The 20,335-nt window shown below is 33.0% G+C and overlaps 1 protein-coding gene across 6 annotated transcripts in view; it reads left to right on the top strand.

Moving 5' to 3' along the window:
• KHDRBS2 (KH RNA binding domain containing, signal transduction associated 2) overlaps positions 1–20,335 on the top strand; it is a 926,489-nt gene that overhangs the window by 195,696 nt on the left and 710,458 nt on the right. For all 6 annotated transcript variants that reach the window (XR_011974335.1, XR_011974338.1, XR_011974337.1 and 3 more), the window contains one exon: positions 4,895–5,022. Coding sequence is in view for 2 of the 6 variants with exons in the window: in XM_072642542.1 (XP_072498643.1) it covers positions 4,895–5,022 (128 nt within the window). In the remaining 4 variants the exon portion in view is untranslated. The remainder of the gene's footprint in view (positions 1–4,894; positions 5,023–20,335) is intronic.

Genomic DNA, 20,335 nt, shown 5'->3' with positions numbered 1-20,335 from the left:
CACAAGTGTGTGTGTGAGAGAGAAAGAGAGAGAGAGAGAGAGAGAGAGAGAGAGAGAGAGAGAGAGAGAGACAGAAAGAGAGAGAGAGAGTATGTGTGTGTGTATTTCAAATAGGGAAAAAAGAAAGTATTTTTCATCCAGGAATTTGAGTAAAGACAACCTCAACATAGTGGGGAAAAAAGAAAAAGAACAACAATTCTGAACATTTTCCTATTAGGATGAAAGGGGTGAGGAGCAGGCCTTTGTCACAAAGGTTGTAGGATACTGGCAGTCTGTGGGAACAGGAACCTTGTTAAAAAAAAAAGGATATGTATGTGTGTGTGTATATATATTATATATATAATATATGTACATACACACAAATATATAATATATATGTATATATTTATGGAATGACTGAATATGTTTATAATTCAACCTAGAAATACATGCATATTTAATACATTTTTCAGAATACACTATAATTATGAAACTATGACTGACACTTAAAACATTTTAAAATCTAGAAATTTAGTGACATGATATATTGGTGTCATCTTTCCATTAAACTCAACACCAAAAATATAAACAAACCCTTCAGGAATATTGTTAGACTGGCATAGAAAAAAAGAAAATAATTGGCCATAATATGAAATAGGAAAACTTTGCTGAAAAAAATGATCCAAAATTTTTACAAACCATTTTTGCACAATATCTCTTTGAATCCATCCACTATATCAATTTCATTCTATTCTTTCCATAGCAACCCATCAATATGAGAGAGAAATATTAAATTTATCCCTAAAGCTGTGTGTTAATATCAGCATATCTGTTTAATCAGAATTTAAACAACTTCAGATTGTGTAGTCAAAGATTCAATATGGAGAGTTATATTTTCCCTCTGGGATTCGGTTTCTTCTGCCATAAAATAAGGTGATTTCAGTAGTTGAATACTAAGTTCCATCCTAGATCAAACACTTTGATCCTACAGAATATTATGTCCATATTTTTTTTTAATTCGTGAGTCCAATGAGTAAATTTCTTTATTCAAAATCTAATTTAAATTCATATGAATCATCAATATTCTTTGATATAACTATTGACTTCTCCAGTAAATGCTATATTCTTGATACTAGAATCAACCTAGAGCAAAAGAGTTTATCTTTGATTCTACAGAAGCTATTGAAATATCTCATACCTTTGATTTGGTGGAGTTATTGTTTCCAAGAGGAATTTAACCCTCTAATATAGCACTGGAGTTTTAATTCAGAGGTACCAGTGCTATATCACTCAACTACTATGAGATCTGTGTAACAGTCAGTCACTTGAATTTTATGACAGGAGATAGATGAAATTGGAATATATAATGAAGTCCTTCTGGAGGAGGTGGGAGAGTACCACTACCTAGAGGAAGCAAAATGCCACTATTTAGAGCAGCTTATGAGGCAGTAGATAAGAGTCATGAATTTGGCATTGGGAAAACCTGAATTCAAAGCAAGACTCAGATATTTAATAGGTGTATGATCCTAGAAAAATCACTTTAAGCTCTGTCTACTTCAGCTTCCTCATTTGTAGAATGAGAAAAATAATAATGCCTGCTTCCCAGGGTTTGAGAGAGGATAAAGGGAGGTGATATTTACAAAGTATTATATAAATACTTATCATCATAACCATCATTATCATAATTATTATTATTTACAGTGGTTAGTGGACAAGTTCAAAATCACATGGTAGCAGGAGGAAGGGGGAGAAAAAAGAAAAGAGGAAATAATAACAAACGCCTATTTAAAATAAAACTTAGTTAAGTATAGACTTGGGGGAGGGGGAAGGTAGATTCGCCCAGTTTTGCAACCTAGAGTAATACACAACTCTCAGTCATATTCCATTTACAATTAATTGGCACATTTAATAGTATCTATCTCAGCAATATATCTTGCATTCATCCTCTTCTCTTCAACCAACCATCTTAATTTAGGAAAAGACCACTTCTCTCATGTGCTGTTGCATTACAACTTCCTAATAACCTTCCTTCCTCTTGATTACACAATCCTATCTGTCCCCCACAGCCATCTTTGATGTAGTTACCAAAATGATATCCTTAAAAAAAAAAAAATCTGATCGTGTTGATGCTTCATTGCCTCCCTACTAGTAACTCTATAATCCAAAACTCTTACTGGCCAGTTAAAACTTAATAACCTGATTACAAGCCTATCTGTGGTATACATTATGCTCATGCTCCAATTTATGTCCCTGAGCAAGAGCATGTGCAAACACACACACACACACACACACACACACACACACACACACACACACTTGCGTTCTGTGGCTTATTTTGCTTACCCTCTTACAGGAAATTATATTTCTCATCTCAGTGCCATGGCATGAACTAAGCCCCTACCCCCATGCTTTGTACTATCTCTCCTTTCTCACTGTTAAGTGTTGGAACTCCTAGCTTCCATCAAATGCTATTTCACATTATTGTTGTTCAGTCATTGTCATGTCCTACTGGTTCTGACCCGATGGACCATGCTGTCCATGGGAGTTTCTTGGCAAAGATGCTGGAATGGTTTTCCATTTTCTTCTCCACTAGAGTAAGCTAAACAGTGGTTAAGTGAATTGACTCAAGTCACACAGACCAGAAAGTATCTGAGACTGGATTTGAACACTGCCCTTCCTGACTTCAGGTTCAGAGCTCTATCCACTCAGCAACCTGGCTGACTTCTTATGTCAAGTACCATCTCCCATAAAATAACTCTTTTCCCCTATCAGGTAGTACTTTTTCTCTTTCCTGAATATATTTTGTATATTTTAAATTTATTTATGTGTCTATATGGTCCTCACTCCTAATACAGAGATAGAAACTAATAGAAAGTTTGTTCTGTTTTATTTTTGCCTCATTACCACCAATACCAGGCATAATGATTAACACATAGTAAAGATGTGATAAATACTCATTTAATTTAATTTAATTTAATGAAATTAAACTAGATGACCTATAAGATTCCTTCCATTTCTAAACTGATGCTTCAATGGAGAATTATTACATTCCTACAACAATTAGAGAATTCAAGGTAATATTCCTCTAGAGAAGACAATATTACTACTTGTTTCAAATGAATACCCAAATTAATGTATTGCTCTTGTCTTCATATTTATAAATACTGTATAATCAAAATAAATACATTTTTATAGAGTTTCTTAGTGAGAAATAATAACTATGGGTGAGGAAGAATATCTATGTTCTCAATAGTTACCACTGATCTAGTGTTTTAAGACTTGAAAATCACATTATAATTCTTCAATTTGAGTCTCACAACCACTCTGTGAGATGCTTCAGCTAACATTATCCACATTTTCTGAGTATGGAAACTGATATACAGAAAATTTAAAAGACTTATCCAGAATCAGTATTTATGAGACAAATTTTGAATGCAGGATTTCCTATTTCCTGGTTTAGCAGTCTACCTACTATACCCTTCCAACACTGTTAATACTGAGACTTTTCAACATAATGCCTCTCTACTTGGACTGTGTGTTTACAGTATCTCATTTCCTTATAATCACATTATGTAAAAGGAGAAGACATAAAAATGTGTTTAATAAGAATATATGTATAGAATCCATATAAAATTGCATGCTATCTTGGGGAGGGAGAAGATAGAGAAGGGGAGAAAATTTAAAACTTATGGAAGTGATTGTTGAAAACTGAAAACAAATAAGTTAATTCTTTTTTAAAAAGGAAATGAAATGAAATGAATACTTATATCCATACCCCGAAAAAAAGATAAAGTATGAAATATTGTGGCAAAGGTAATTTCTTCTTAATAGAAACAAATAAGATAAATGAGTAAAGCAAATTTGCTAACAAAATTATCTCAGAAAATATTTTTAAACCCATTCGACATTGTGAAATTGATTTTGTCATGCCAAATAGCATGAATTATATTTGACCAATGCTGCTTAATTTAGTGAGTATATAACTGATGATCTGAATATGATTGTAAGAGATGCAGAAGACAGTGTTAACTCCTTGTTGCTGTTGATTGTTTTGCCATCATATTTCGATGCATGTTGACTACTACTAGTAATCATATTTAAAATTTTAATTATCTTATTGGTTATTTCTGATTATCCATTGACTCCATCCTAAAATAGAGATGTCATTATCAACCATATTTGAAAGTTCATAGTGTATCCTTTAATATCTGTTAACAAATAGTGGTTTTGTTGTATCGATATACATTCCATATAGTATTCACAATCTTTTCTAAGCAACTGGACAAACTATATCTAAGTTCGAATCATTATTCTTATGTCTTTTTGGACTTCTTTCCTTGTAGATTTTAATCCCTTGGAGCTTAGGGGGAACAAAAATATTCATCTTTTTTTTTCACTTTAATGATCATTAGAGTACATAAAATTCTCTAAAGAAAACAATGGGCGAATGAATGAAACAACTTCTTTTCTGTTTTCTTAATAGAATTTTTAAAAGAAAATGGCATACCCTTTATAATTGCTTGATTTAATCTGTCATGATTAGTAGAATACTTTTATCTCCTTTGAAATTTTCAGCACCCTGAGAATTTATTCTTTTTGTTGTAATTTTTTTTGAAATTTAATTGAACTTATTTGTTTCACAATAAAATATTCTGCATGGTATTCTGTTATGACTTCTTATTCCTAGGAAACTGAGGTCTTTTTAGAAGTAGTGTCAGACTGATTGAGCCAGTACCATTGTAGGAAACACATAACACAATATATGTTACATTTTTCCCTAGCTGTCATCCCAGATGAGCATATTAGGTCCTAAATAAATGTTTATTAAAATTGAGTGAGGAAAGATAAGCCTAACCAAAATAGCTATTTTAAAAATACTAATCCTTTCATTTTTTTCTCTTTGTTCCATTTTCAGAAATTGAAAAGTTTCAGAGTTCTGATGGGAAAAAAGAAGATGAAGAAAAGAAATATCTTGATGTCATTAGCAACAAAAACATAAAACTGTCAGAACGAGTACTGATTCCTGTTAAGCAGTATCCAAAGGTAATCTAAATTTTGCCCTAGTAGTTGAAACAACAAATGATATGGGGATAAGATGGCATTTGCCTCTTTTTATATTTCAGACAAGAAATATTAATGCATCCATTATCTATGAAATTATGAAAACATAAAAAAAAAATCATCAGAGTGAAAATGTTGGTCTTATGGGAAGTATAAAGTAGCCACATTTCATTTGTGCATTAAGAAAGTAATGCCACATAATGGTGAAAACATATAGTTAGATACTTATGGACAATTGATGAAAATTAATATCATATTTTTGGCTATTTATACAAATGTTCATGCTATTTCTCCTGTCTTAGACTGCTTTGAAATGAATACTCATATTTTAAGCAATGTGTATTTAAGGTGAGTGAATTTGTATTAGACAATGAATTAGGAATGGCTGTGCCTAGGGTATATCAGTATAATTTTGGTAGGGTCATGTAAAACAGTAGGCTATTTTTTGAGAGTAGATTTACTTTTCCATCAACATTTCTGATAACATATTCTGAGTGATGAAAAGCTTATCCATTTAGTTCTTGCTATGTTTTTTTCTGGTTAATTACTATATTGTCATACAATATTTGGTTCACTATTCGCCTTGATTATATCTTTCCCATCTCATTGTACGTTTTTAGCAGTAGTAGGAATACATTACAATGGAGGGGAAAAAACCCTAGCAAATGAAGAAAAAAAAGCTGTAATAGATGATGATCCAGTGATTCAAGCCAATATTTTCTTTCAAAATAATGAATATAGAGTCAAGAATTTGCAATCACATACCATATATGGGCCATGCGGGCTGCAATGTGATTTTTCTACACATATATATATAAGTATATATGTATGTTTACATGCATGATTGGTATGTATGTATACATACCAGTTGACATTATTTATATGTGTAAATATTATATATTATATATCACTAATATGTAATCTCAGTGTATATCTATAATGTGAAATCTCCTAGTTTGGTGAAATAAATGACCAAAGTCTTTGTACTCTCTATTAGTGGGTAGGTTTTTGCAGTATGTTAAAGCTGATTGTTATTCCAGGCAGAAAAAAAATTCTCATTATTTTGAATTTGAATAATAAAATGTTATTGTTTTCTTAATTCAAATGTCTAAATTTGGTATGATGATTTAAGGATTTTAATTTTTTTGATTTATGAAATTAAATCCATGAGACATTTTTCCAGTTTCAGATAATCTTTTCAATGACCAAAAATATAAACAGGAGAGTGCTTCCAGTACAAAAATACCTTTGTTAGGTTAGAAAAATAAATGTTATTGAGGTGAAATTAGAATAATATTATTGCATGTAACATACATAAAATTGAATTTCCTTGTAAATTTAGTATGATCCCCCTTAGCCCAAGCTTATAATATAATATTTAGGAGAATCTACTGGTACATTAGAAGCATTAATTAATGAGAATGTCCAGCTTGTATATATAATTTAGCTTGCGGATCATCATGCAGTGTTAAAATCAGAGCTCCTGAAGTAATATATATATATATATATATATATATATATATATATATATATATATATATATATATATATATATATATATATATATATATATATATATATATATATATATATATATATATATTCAAATATATTGTAATGATATGATTCCTCAGAATAACTTCTTATAGTGGCCTGAAAGAATGACAATCTAGGTGCACAATAAAAATTAGATCTGTTATCTTTGGTCAAATTAGCTTGTCAAGGTACAAAAGGTTTCTAAAGTGTTGAATACTCTTCAAGTTACAACATGAGTGGTTTTGTATTGAGTACTAATAAAAATCTGTAGTGGATTCTTCAAATTGTGCATTGAAACAAGGCTTAATAATGTCTTGTGGAAACCAAGGTAGAAAAATGTTTTCTTGCGCTTATACTTTATAAATGGAAAGATAGGCAATCAAAGTATATAGCAGCACTTCAGTATTTCATCAAGCTTACTAAGTTTTTTTTTAACCACTGTAGAAGTCTTATTACTCCTGGCATCATCATTTTGTTGAATCTTACATGCAGAATTCACCTTAGAGATAATTTAGTCCCATTCACTCATGTTCTAGAGGAGAATTCTGCAGTGAATTAGCTTTCTAAAAGTGACATCTTTTGTTAGATATTATTTTAACAATCTGTACTGATACTCTCAATCTTTTATTGATTATTCTTCTTGAGTTTAGATTTTCTGTTCTTTCAGGGGGAAAAAATTTCTAATTTTTATGCTTCAGGCTTTCAATTGGATTGATCATGTAAAAACACTTGGGTGATATGCAGTTCTTATTTTGCTTTGTAACTTAGAAGGTGCAGAGATATGAAAGAACTAGTTCGTAATAATCTGTCAACAGCTGTTCAAGTGGCCCCATGCCTGAGAAGATTGAACACTCTTTTATTTAAAAAATAGATTATATATCTACTTTTTTTCTTTATTAAAAAGCATGCTCATTTTGTATCATTATTCCTTTAAGTTTGGAATCTTTCTGGAGAAAATCAGGCCATAGTGAACATTTCCCTTTCCTTATATTTTTATGAAATTATTCTTTCTTGGTACAGACATTTTACTTAATCACAAGCCACTGCTTGCAAAAAATAATTCAATAAATTTATTGCTTATTCTTGGCAAGTTGGTTATTTGTGCTCATCTAGAATAAAGAAGATTAAATTGAGTTAAAATCACTTGATACCTACTTCTAAATCTGGAGTTGACTATATATATATATGCATATATACATATGTAACTGTGTATATATTATGTGCATAAAAATATAGATTTATATGTAGAGATCTAGGGTATTTGTAGAGATGTATCACCCAGCATGATGCAGCATAGAGAGAGGACTCTATAAACATTCTATAACAACTTATAGAAGAATGACTTTAATCCTTTTTTCTTCAGTGAAAGATATATTCTCATCTTTATAAAGACCTCTTCTTTAATGCCTTGCTTATTATTTTGATGGCTTTTTCCACTTTGAACTGCTCAAGTGGGGAAAGATGGATATTAAATCCTCTGGAGAGGGGCTGTCAAGGCCTAGTAAGCTTCTGTGAAAAGATACCATGTTATAGCTTCATCAGATGACTACTCTCATTAGAAAAGGTTAAAATCTGCATGAAAATTTGAGCTTGTTACAATACATGAGTGTTGACACTAAATCCCTTTAGGCATGTAATTATATGACATGATGTGCAATATGGAATAAATGTGTTTGAGAATTAGTATCTTTTTAAATGTGAACTATTATTCTTTCAGTCAATACATGCAGAGGTTTGATGCATGATGTCCCCACTGGTAGTATATGATACTCTTGAGGGTAGGGATAGTTTTAGCCTTTCTTTGCATCTTCAGCCCTTAGCATAATGCCTGACACTTAGCAGGAATTTAATAAATGCTTGTTGACTTTACCTGAATCAATAAACTTATATTAAAGTTATTGTCTTTTAGGTGTTATGCTAAATTATCAAAACAGTCTCTGCCCTCAAGGAGCTTATATTCAAATATTGATGATAAATAGACCGAGAAATTTCTTCAATAGACACTGAGAATGGACAAGTTGGGCCAAAGATTAAACAGAAGGAGAGTGGACTGTATTTCTTTCGTGAAACGACAAAGTTATTTTAATAACCTCAAATATTTTCCTGAAACAAATAATGGTCCTTATTATTACTATTAATAATAATAATGATTTTCCTTCCTAAGAACAATGAAAAACTGGATTAAATAATGAAAAATTAATATTACTCAGAGGGAAGTAAAAAGATGCACATGGTGGTTATGAGCAGGCTGCAACATATAACAAATAAGAAGCTAAAAAAAGAATTGAAGCGAAAGGTGTCATTAAAGAAATGTCACTAAAAAACTAGTAGATAGAATGCAGAGAAAATAGAGAGAGAGAGAGAACTGGAGACAGATATATAGAGACAGAGACAGACACTGAGACATAGAGATAAAGACTGAAATGGAGAGAAAGATAGACAGAGATACAGAGAGACATAGAGAGACAACGATAGTAAGTACTAAGTGAGAAAAATTTCTGACATGTTTAAAAAATCTTTTTTGGCAAATTTATGGGGAAATATACATGTGAGTCACAAAGAAAAAGCAAGAGTGTTTGGGTTGTTATCTTTACAGCTTGAAATTCTATATTGATGAGACCAAAATGCATTTGAATATTTGGATATTGAAAATGACATTGACACAATACATAAAAAGTGATCCCAATGCTTACTTTCAACGGATATCTCCTTTTCATTCCCCTGATTTAGTTCCTTAAGTCTCATTACTAAGTACATCTATTTTGTAATCTATTTTGTAAAAGTACATCTAATTTGTAATCTATCTGATCAGTTCCCTCTTCCCCCACACTATATCTGTTGCACTTTCTTTTCCTGTGCCTACAAATTTCTTTTCCTTTATTATCTTTCCCATTTCAACCAATACTGAGAAACTGAATGCTTTCAAATTTATAGGAGTATCCTGAAAATGGGACTTTAAAAAAGCATAAGGTTCCCCACCCCATTAGGGTGTTGTAATTTCTTTTCATTTAATTAAGTAATTAAACTTCAGTTTTCAACATTCACTTCCACAGTATCTGAATTTTAAATTTCTTCCATCTCCCCCTTTACGTCCCCAGGAAAAAGTGTACTCTGATTACCCTTGCCTACAATCTACCCTCTTTTCCATCACCACCTCTCTTATCCTCTTCCCTTCTTTTTTCCTATAGGGTAAGATAGATTTCTGTACATTACCTATATATCTTATCTCCTATTTGCTTGTAAAAGCAATTTTTAGGATTTGTTTTTATGGCTTTGAGTTCCACTTTCTTTTGCTTTCCCCTCCCCACCGACACTCATTAAGAAGGCAAACAATTCAATAAAGGTTATACATGTGTGGTCATGCAAAACATTTCCATAACAGTATGTTATGAAAGACCAACCATATTTCACTCTACCTGTCACACCTTCCATTTATTCCATTCTCTCTTTTGACCTTTTCATCTACCAAAGTGTTTGCTTCCAATTATCCATTCCCCTTACCTGCCATCCCTTTTATTATCCCCATTCTCTTATCCCCTTCCTCCCTGCTTTGTGGTAGGGTGAGATAAACTTCCATACCCAATTGCATGTGTATGTTATTACCTTCCATAGCCAGATCTGGTGAAAGTAAGATTCATTTATTCCCCTAGTCTTTTCAACAAGAATGCTTGAAAGTCCTCTACTTCACTGAAGTGATATTTTTCCCCTGAAGTATTATACTCAGTTTTGATGGCTAGGTGATTCTGGGTTTTAATCTTAGTGTCTTTGACCTCTGGAATATCATATTCCAAGCCTTGTGATCCCTTAGTGTAGAAGCTACTAAATCCTGCATTATCTTGATTGTGTTTCCACAATACTTAAATTGTTTCTTTCAAGTTGCTTGTAATATTTTCTCCTTGACCTGGGCACTCTGGAAATTGTCTATAATATTCCTAGGAGTTTTCCTTTTGGTATCTCTTTTAGGAGGGGATTAATGGATTCTTTCCATTTCTATTTTACCCTCTGCTTTTAGAATATCAGGGCAGTTATCCTTGACAATTTCTTGAAAGATGTTGTCTAGGCTCTTTTTTTAATCCTGGCTTTTAGGTAATCTATTAATTTTAAAATTATCTCTCCTGGATCCACTTTCCAGGTGAATTATTTTTCCAATGATGTACTTTACAGTGTCTTCTATTTTGTTCTTTCTTTTGGTATTGTTTATAATTTCTTGATTTCTCAAAAAGTCATTAGCTTCTATTTGCTCCACCCTAATTTCGAAGGGATTATTTTCTTCAGCGAGTTTTTGGAACTCTTTTTCCATTTGACCCATTCTGCTTTTTAAGGCATTCTTCTCCTAATTGGCTTATTGGACTTCTTTTGCCATTTGAGTTAGTCTAATTTTAAAGGTGCTATTTTCTTCATCATTTTTTTGGGTTTCCTTTAGCAAGCTGTTTAGTCATTTTTCATGATTTTGTTGCATAACTATTTTTTCTCTTCGCAGTTTTATCCTCTATTTCTCCTACTTCCTTTTCAAAATCCTTTTTGAGCTCTTCCATGACATGAGACCAATTCACACCTTTCTTGGAAGCTTTGAATGCAGGAACTTTAACTTTTTTGTCTTTTTATGGTTGTATGGCTTGATCTTCCTTGTCATCAGTGATGTAAGAAAATAACCCTTCACTGGAAAAGTACCAATCAATAATCTATTTCTTTCCCCCCTTTGCTCATTTTCCCAGCTTGATCTTTGAGCTAGGGGCTTGAGAAGCAGACTTAGTTTCAGCAGTGGCTGCTGCTGCCCTTGGACTGGGGCAAGGGCTGAGGTTAGTATTGGAACACATTCCCCTCTCAGACAGAGAGACCCTTTCCACTCACCTTTGAAGCTGCCTTTGGTGTTTGTGGCTTAAAAAGTCTGAAAAATGGAGTAGTAACCAGTGATTCAGTCCCTGATGGCCTTTTCCAGGATGTCCATGCTTGCATGGCCCATGATGAATGTTGCTCCACTCCCAGCCTGGTGCAATAAACACCCACTGTCAATTTTCCACATTGTCTTGGCATAGAAATTTGCTTCAGTCTTTTATTTTGTGCCTTCAGTTTCTCTAGAATTTGTTTAGAGTCATTTTACAAGTGTTTTCAGGAGTATGGGGGAAGAGTTCTAGAAGATCCCTGCTTCTAGTCCACCATCTTGGCTCTGCCCCTCAAGGTGTTACACTTTCTTAAGTCATGTTTTGTTACCTGTCTCCCTTCTTTAAGTTCATTCATTTTTTTTACAACAAAAGCACCAGTAAACTTTAAGAATTTATCATTACAGTCTCTGTGATATTACATCTTGATTCATTTTTAGTTTTCAACATTAACTTCCATAAGCTTTGAATTTTTAATTTTCTCCCTCTCCCTCCCTGTCACCTTCTCCAAGACAGTGTTCAACCTGATATAAGCTCTACATATACATTCAAATTAAACATATTTTCATTCTAATCATGTTGGAAGAAGTATTAGAAACAATTGGAGAAACCACGAGAAAGAAGAAAACAACAAAAGAAAAAAGAGAACAAAATAGTATTCTTTGATCAGCATTCAGACTCCATCAGATCTTTCTCTGGAGGTGAATAGCATTTTCCATCATGAGTCTTTTGGAGTTGTCTTAGATCCTTGCATTGCTGAGAAAAGCTAAATCTTATCAAAATTAATCTTAGCACAATGTGGCTGTTACTGTGTACAAAGTTCTCCTGGTTCTGCTCATTTCACTCAGCATCAGTTGATGGAAGTCTTTCTAGGTTTTTCTGAGATCTACCTGCTCATTATTTCTTATGGAAGAACATCATTCCATTGCATTGATACACCACAACTTATTCAACCATTCCCCAGTTGATGGGCATTCCCTTAATATCGAATTCTTTGCCACCACAAAAAGAACTGCTTTAAGTATGGTTGTACATTTGGGTCACTTTCACATTTTTATGATCTCTTTAGAATACAGATCTAGAAGTGGTACTGCTCGATCAAAGGGTATATACAGTTTTATAGCCTTTTGGGCATAATTCCAAATTGCTCTTCAGATTTGTTGGATGAGTTCACAACTCCACCCACAATGCATTGATTTTCCAGCTTTCTCACATCTTCTCCAACATTTATCATTTTCCTATTTTGTCATGTTAACCAATCTGATAGGTGTGATGTGAGCACCATTTATTTCTTTAAGCTAATTTATTTATTACCCATTTTTGCCTCATTCTAAAGTGAAAGGTGAAGTTTTGGACTTAGAAAAATGAAAGAAAGATTTCCATCAATATTATGTATTCCTTTCTGAATTGCTCATAATGGTATAATCATAGGTCACAACATTTTGCAGATATCTACATAATAATCTTGTAAATCTAACCTTGAAGGAAACTTTTCCTCTGGAGAAATTGTTACATTTTTCCCCTAGTCTTTATTATTTGACATTCTAAATAACCTCAATTAAGCACAAGAAGAAACATAATTAGTTAGCACTGTGATGTGAGATAACTTTTTAAAATTTTTTAACCATATGGCTTTCAATTCCACAACATGAAAAAAGCATATTTCTCCACTCATTATGTTTTATTTTTAATGTAGTTTTATACTTTGAAAACTCCTGTGCAGTATTATTAAATTCACCCAGTGCATATTTTTCCTAATTCATTTATTACTACTGTGAATTGATTAAAAGGGATGTTCTACATAGATCTATTGCTTGAATTTGGTTACCATTTATTATGTTTAAAAATTTATTTTATTCTTGCTTTACTTTTAGACTCTAAAATCCTATAAATTTCCTATGCATTAATTTAAACTTCTGTATACTATCAGCATTTTATTTTACAGCTCTGGAAACTTAATTTGTCTCATTTGCTGTTGTCTGTAAAAAAATGTGAATGAAGAAAAAAATATTCTCTACTCTGTGTATTTGAGTATACATAATCTCAAAAGTTATTGTTTTGGAAAATAAATTCTTTCAGATAATGAGAATAACCGGAATATTTCCAAAAAGTTCATTGCTTTGGGAACTTATTTGCCTGTTGTTCTTTCAAATAATAATAGCATTTAAATGGTGCTTTAAGATTCATGAAGTACTTTAATTATAATATCTCATGCATACCTTTAATATGATGTTTGCTATCACTTTCTAGGATATAGCTTTCAACGCTTCTAGAAGGTTATTTTCTCTTCCTTTTAGCATATTTTACTATAATTTTGGTAAATACAAATTCATTTCATTAAAAATATTCATTAATTAAGAAGGAGCATTGCATCTAAAGTGGAATACTAGGCTTAGAATCAGAAAGATCTGTGCTGGACTAACACCTGCTGTTCTTAGTAGTTGTATGACTTTAGGCTACTCACTTAACTCAAGTCTGAGCTTCCTCACATGCAGAATGGGGTTTATAGCACACACTTCACTTGATTATGGTGAAGTTTAAATGATATAATTTGCCCAAAATTCAGTAGTTCTCCTAACTGCATTATTATATTATATAACACTAACAACGTTAATATTATTACATGTTAGCAATATATGACACGCTCTAACAGAGTATGAAAAAAAATCATTGCTCCATACACGCAAGAAATTTAGATTCTAATGGAGAAGCAATATGTGAAAGTAGATGTGATATAGATTAAATATGAAGATGAATAAAAGAATTACAAACAAATTGTCACAAGAGTTGTGATAAAAGTATATTTTTTCTTTGGGGGAACAGAGAAGGTTTATCGTAGAAAGTAAGCTTTGAAGGATATGTAGGGTTTGTTTGTTTTTTTAATCGCTTCAATAAATAACTCATTTTTATTTTATTTTAAGTTCTGAATTCTCTTGTACTACCTCCCCCCTACCCAATGACAAAGAAAGAAAATAAAACACATTACAAATATGCACAGTCATATAAAACAAATTCCCACATTAGAAATGCTCAAAAAGTGAAAGAAAAAGAAAATATATTTGCTAATCTGCATTCTGAGTTTATCGTCTCTCTATCTGGAGTTGCCTAGAATGTTTCAGCATTAATCCTTTGGAACTGTGGTTGGTCCTTGTGTTGATCAAAGTTACTATGTATTTCAAACTTGATTATCTTTAAAATACTGCTGTTACTTTTAGTTCAGTTCATTTCACTTTGCAGTTAATATGAGTCTTTCCAGTTTTTTTTTTTCTGAAATCAACTCTATTATATCTTATAACACAATTGCATTCCGTTACATTCATATACCATAGCTTGCTCAGCTGTTTCACAGTGAAGGGTATGCACCTAATATCCAAATTTTTCACCACACACACACAATAAGAGGTACTTTCCATATGGTAATACAGCTATTATCTGAGGCAGAATTCAAATCTATAGCTTTCTAACTCCAAGTCTAACACTGTCCAAATCAAAATAAATGTGACTTATTAGGACAGGGGCAAAAGGAAAGGAGTAAACATTTATTAAATGCTTAAATGTGTCCAGCACAGTGCTTAGTACTGTATTAATATTATCTGATTTGTCCCTGACAATAATTCTTTGAGGTAGGACATGCAGGGTCTGGAAAGAGGAATACATCTAGAGTACAAACACCTGACTTTGAAATCCATCTCTACCTGTGTGACTTTGGCCAAATTAGGACAACTCTTGATCTCAGTTTCCTCTTTGTAAAATGAGAGCATTTTGCTTCATGACCTCTAAGGACAATTTCAGCTTTAAATTTTATGATCCTTGACTTAGATGGGAGCTTCCAATCTACTAGCTCCTAGCCCTATGAGAGGGAAAATTAATTAAATGCTCATTTTAATTGATATTAGTTAAGTTTGTAACAAAAATAATATTCAAAAAGAAAGAAAAAGAATTGAAAAACAGGAAGATTGACTTGAAAAAGGATAAGTCAGAGACAAACAATAATGAGTCTAGTGCATTAAGGGGAAAGAAATGAGAGCCTAAAAAAAGTGATTGCAGTGAAATTTGAGAGGAGAGAATAAATGTGAGAGTACTGAGAAGGTGGAATCAATAGGGCTTGGCAACTAATTGAATATCAGGGGTGAGGGAGAGGAAAGAGTCAAAGGTGACTTCAAAGTCATGAGCTTGTGGAGAATGGTGATGACATCGAAACAAGTAGAGAAATTGACAGGGAAGAAGATTGTAGCAGATGATTAGTATATTTTTGGATCTAATGAGTTTGAAGTGCCAGTGGAATGGATATCTAGAACAAATAGCAGGCATTTGGAAAAACAAGATTGGGATTCTGAAGAAATGTGGAGGGTGAAGTTAAGAATTGATCTACAGAACTGATCATTAAACTTATAGGAATTTAAGAGGTCATCTCCAGGGGATGATCTGTAGAGAAAAAGAGGTCAATGAACAGATATTTAGGGGATCCACGCTTAAGAAATAAGACAATTAAAAGAAAGCATCATTCCTAAGATGGAACTACAAAATTATAATTTTTAACATAATCTAAATCCATCTTGTTACAATATAAACTCATTTCTTCTTGAGTTAATACTGAGGGAAAAGAACAGTGCATTAATTTAATTGTGGCAAAAGTAATCAGAGAACACCTGATTTGCTCTACTGGAGTACTTCCCATGAAGGTGAATAATATTCACTGATTCCTTTCCGGAAAATCTGTGCATTTCTGGCATGATACAGGGAACTCCTGATTGGTCCTCAGTAATTACTTAATGATTAACAACAAAGAGTCAAAGGGATGAATTCTTGTTGGGAAGAGCCAACTCTTCACTGATCTAAAAAGTGGAGGAGAAATAGTTCAACTCTTTTTTGGGATTCTTATGCTTTTGCTTCCTTGAACTTGGGGAAGGGACTACTTTTGGTAAGGATCAGGTCTAATATAAGAAGTATTTGGAGTGTGCATATGCAAATAAGTGGTTGCTTTATGATCTAGGAAGGATACAACTCTCAAAAAGTTGTGGAAAGTTATGCGGTGAGTATGTCTTCCTCTTGGTGCTCATTTTCCCCTCTTAAGTGATGCTTAGTGGCCACAAATATAAATCTTAGGCAATTTATGTGGGGGAATTTCCTCTTTGGTTTGAACTAATTGCATCATGTCTCCTATTTCCTTCTTTTGAACTTCTACCTTTCGCATATCCCAGATCAACTAACAGCCCACTCTAATGGGGAGGTGATATTTCTCTACTTCTAAGTGACAATGGGGAAGTGGAAAAGAAGCAAAGGACAGTGTCATGTTCTTAGCTACTCACTTCTCTTTTGTCCTTTCTGAGCACAAATCAGAGAGTAGGCAATCTGAGTATTTTCCATTTGTAGCTTTGATGTTAACTCTATATTGGTAATCCTGATTTTAAGATTCATGATCTCCTGAGTTAGGTCAATGATTATACTATTTGAAATTTACCTACCAAATTGTTTCAACCCGGAGAACAGCACCATCGCCAGGCTCATCCTAAAACTGAAAGCCTAAATAATGCCTTTCTGAAGCTGATTAGGAGCCCTGTATTCTGTCAATTTCTTGGACAGTGCATGTCTAAGATGAATATTAACTATCCATCAGTTCCACAGAGTTTTCTTTATTTCCCTAGTGAATATGGTATGTTTAATGTGATATTTGTGATGTTATTTTTTTCTTTATTTGTTTATGAAAACCTTTGAATCTTACGAAATATATACAAATATTAAGCATTTTCTTCAGAGTGCAATAAAAGTAGGGTGTTCTGCACTCAGTTTATATATTTTGTAAACTTGCAGGATGGAAAACTCTTGGTAACTTTTGGAGAAACTTTAGACATAAATCATACCTGATTTTTGTTTTAGAAATTTCCCTGGAGTTTTGTTCCAAGCTGGGGACAAAGCAACAGGGAGAATTTTACCCACCTTGGAGTCAGTGCTCCCAGAATGACCATATCCATGTGATACTTAAGGCAATTGTTTCTATATGGGCTATAAATAATATAACTAATTTGGAACTAGAAAGCAGTTGAGTGTTTATTCAGTTTTGTATGCTTCAGAATAAGTAAGTCAACTCTTCTAAATAGACTTTTCAGTTAGATTCCTTAGGCTTTCTTGCAACTACCTAGTTTTCATAATACATTCATTAAGTAAAGTGGAGTCTAAAACTGGTCTATCATGATAAACAATTGGTGCTTAATTCATATAATTATAGCAAATATTGTATGGCGTTTTATGTTTTGCAAAGTTCTTTACTTATTTTTCCTGATTTGATACCCACAGCAATACTGAGAGATAGTCACTATTATTGTCCTCATTTGACAGATGAAGAAATTAAGGCTTTGAAGTTGTAACTTTTCCAGGGTCAAACAACTAGCATCTGATAGCTTCAACCTCCTTCATTCCAAGACTCTTCCTTACTCTCCTACCTTATACAAATTGTGCCTACTTATTGTTTCCATGACTTTTATGCATGACCGCTAAGTTCTCACAATGTATCTGTGAAAGTATGTAGGTTTCATATTGAGCTTAATCCTTTTTTGCTTTGTTCACAGAATAGTTTAGGAATATTTTGTCCTTTACAGTTTAATTAAAAAAAAAAAAACCTTTCATCTAGTACAACAATCCTATGAGGTAGACGAGGTAGGCATTATTACAGCCATTTTATACATAAAGAAAGAAATTAGTTAAGAGAGAAATACTACTTGCAAAAGTTAAATATGAATAAATAGCTAAAAAAAGATTTGTACCCAGGTGTTGTGACTCCTTTCAATCCAATGATTCATATAAACATAAATGAACAGGTAGAAGGACAACTGCAATATTTCTATCCTAATATCATTATTAAAAATAGATAATTGAGGCCTATACTTGTCTAAGTTCACATAATAAGTGATAGAGCCATATTTGAACCAGGTTTTCTAAATCAAAATCTATTGCACTTTCCACTGTTTTGTATTGCCTCATTCTATGCCACCTCTTTTATTTACCCTTATTAATAATTTTGGAACATATTTTGAATTTTGTTCCTTTAACCCCACCTAATTTTGTGTTTTGTGACAACTATTTAGGATTATCCTTTAAAAAAAATATTCTTTCTTACATCTAAATATTGGGATTCTCACCAAGGTATTTAATTTTGATTGCTGGGAGAGAAGGGTCCCTTGAATAAACCCCTTAATCTGTCTTTGTGGAGGTGGTTATGGGCTGATTATATAGTTAGTCTTGAAGGATTACCTTAGACCAGTTATCTCATGAGAACACTTCCTTATTCCCTGACTCTTCACCCCATCATTGCCATGCATCAAATGTATAAGATACTATTTTCACACATATATAAATTTAACTGTAGGAACCATCCAAATCAGAAGCAAAGGAAATAATAAACCATAATTATTTATTAGCACCAATTAAGCAGAATGCTATCTGAAGCCAAGAAAAGTTCAAAATGCTAATACTCAAATAGAGCATGCTCACTTTCTTTTTTATTTTGACATTCCAATTTATTTATGTATTTTAACATTCTTTTCTTTTTGAATTTTGAGCTTCAAATTCTCTCCTTCTCTCCCATCCCTTTCACAATGACTGAAAAGAGAAGCAATATGATATAAATCATACATGTGGGATCATACAAAACATATTTTCAGATTAGTCATATCACAAAGAAAAAGAGAAAAAAAGAGCATTAGAAATTTATACTTCAATTTGTACTCAGAGTTTATCAGTTCTCTCTCTAGAGGGGAACAGACGTTTTTCATGATGAGTCCTTAGAATTGTGTTGGATCATTGTTTTGATCAAAGTAGTCAAATCTTTCACTCTTGATCATCATTACAGTATTGCTGCTACAATGCACAGTGATCTCCCACTTCTTTTCACTTCACTTTGCATTCATTCATATAGGTTTTGCCATAATTTTTGAACACCTCCCCATCATTTCTCATAGAAAAATAGTAGTACATCACAATCATATGCAACAACTTGTTCAACCATTCCCCAATTGATGAGCATCTCTTTGTTTCTAATTCTTCACCACCACAAAAGGAGCTGCTATAAACATTTTTGTGCATGTAGCCCCTTTGACATACCTAGTAGTGGTATTGCTCAGTGAAAGGGTAAGCAGTTTTATAGCCCTATGGGCAGATTTCCAAATAGTTATCTACAGTGATTGGGTCAGTTCACTACTACACCAGCAGTTTATTGGTGTACCTATTTCTTTTCTTGCCTTCCCTTCCCTTCTTTTCCCTTCCTTTTCTTTTCTTTCCTTTCCCTTCCCTTCTCTCCCCATATCCCCTAAAACTTTGGACCCCATGCACTCTGAAGCCCATGGATTAAACAGGAAGGGTCCGTACCCAACCTTCACTCAATGGCTGGTTTTGAACCCTCCTGGCGTAGAGTGAACGCCAGTAGTAACAGTTTCTCTTCCAAACAACAACCCTGAAGCTCTTGCCCATCCCAGAATTATTTCTCTATTTATTTTCTCTTTTCTTTTAAAGAGGTCATTCCCTTCACTACCTTTTAAAGAGATCTATTCACTGAATGAGCATTATTTCATTTTAAGTCAGTACCTGAAAAGGCCTTAGCCTAAAAGAACAAGGTCTCCCATTGCATCCTGGGCCATCTCCAGTCATCCTGAGGAGTATCTGGTCACTGGATTCAGATGGCTCTGGAGGAGAAGTGAGGCTGGTGACCTGCACAGCCCTCCCTCACTCAAAAAACAAAATCAAGTGCAAGTCATGTCATCATTTCTCTGATGCCAAGGTCCTCTTCAAAAGCAAAGGACAAGCACAACAACAACAATAATTTTTCCCTCATTGCCTCAAGATTTTGTCGTTTCTTACAGGTGTGAGGTGGTACCACAGAATTGTTT

This window comes from Notamacropus eugenii, chromosome 2 (genome assembly GCF_028372415.1).
Source record: "Notamacropus eugenii isolate mMacEug1 chromosome 2, mMacEug1.pri_v2, whole genome shotgun sequence".
Lineage (NCBI taxonomy): Eukaryota > Metazoa > Chordata > Mammalia > Diprotodontia > Macropodidae > Notamacropus > Notamacropus eugenii.
Note: the sequence above shows the minus strand (reverse complement) of the source record. Positions and strands in the feature narration are given on the sequence as shown.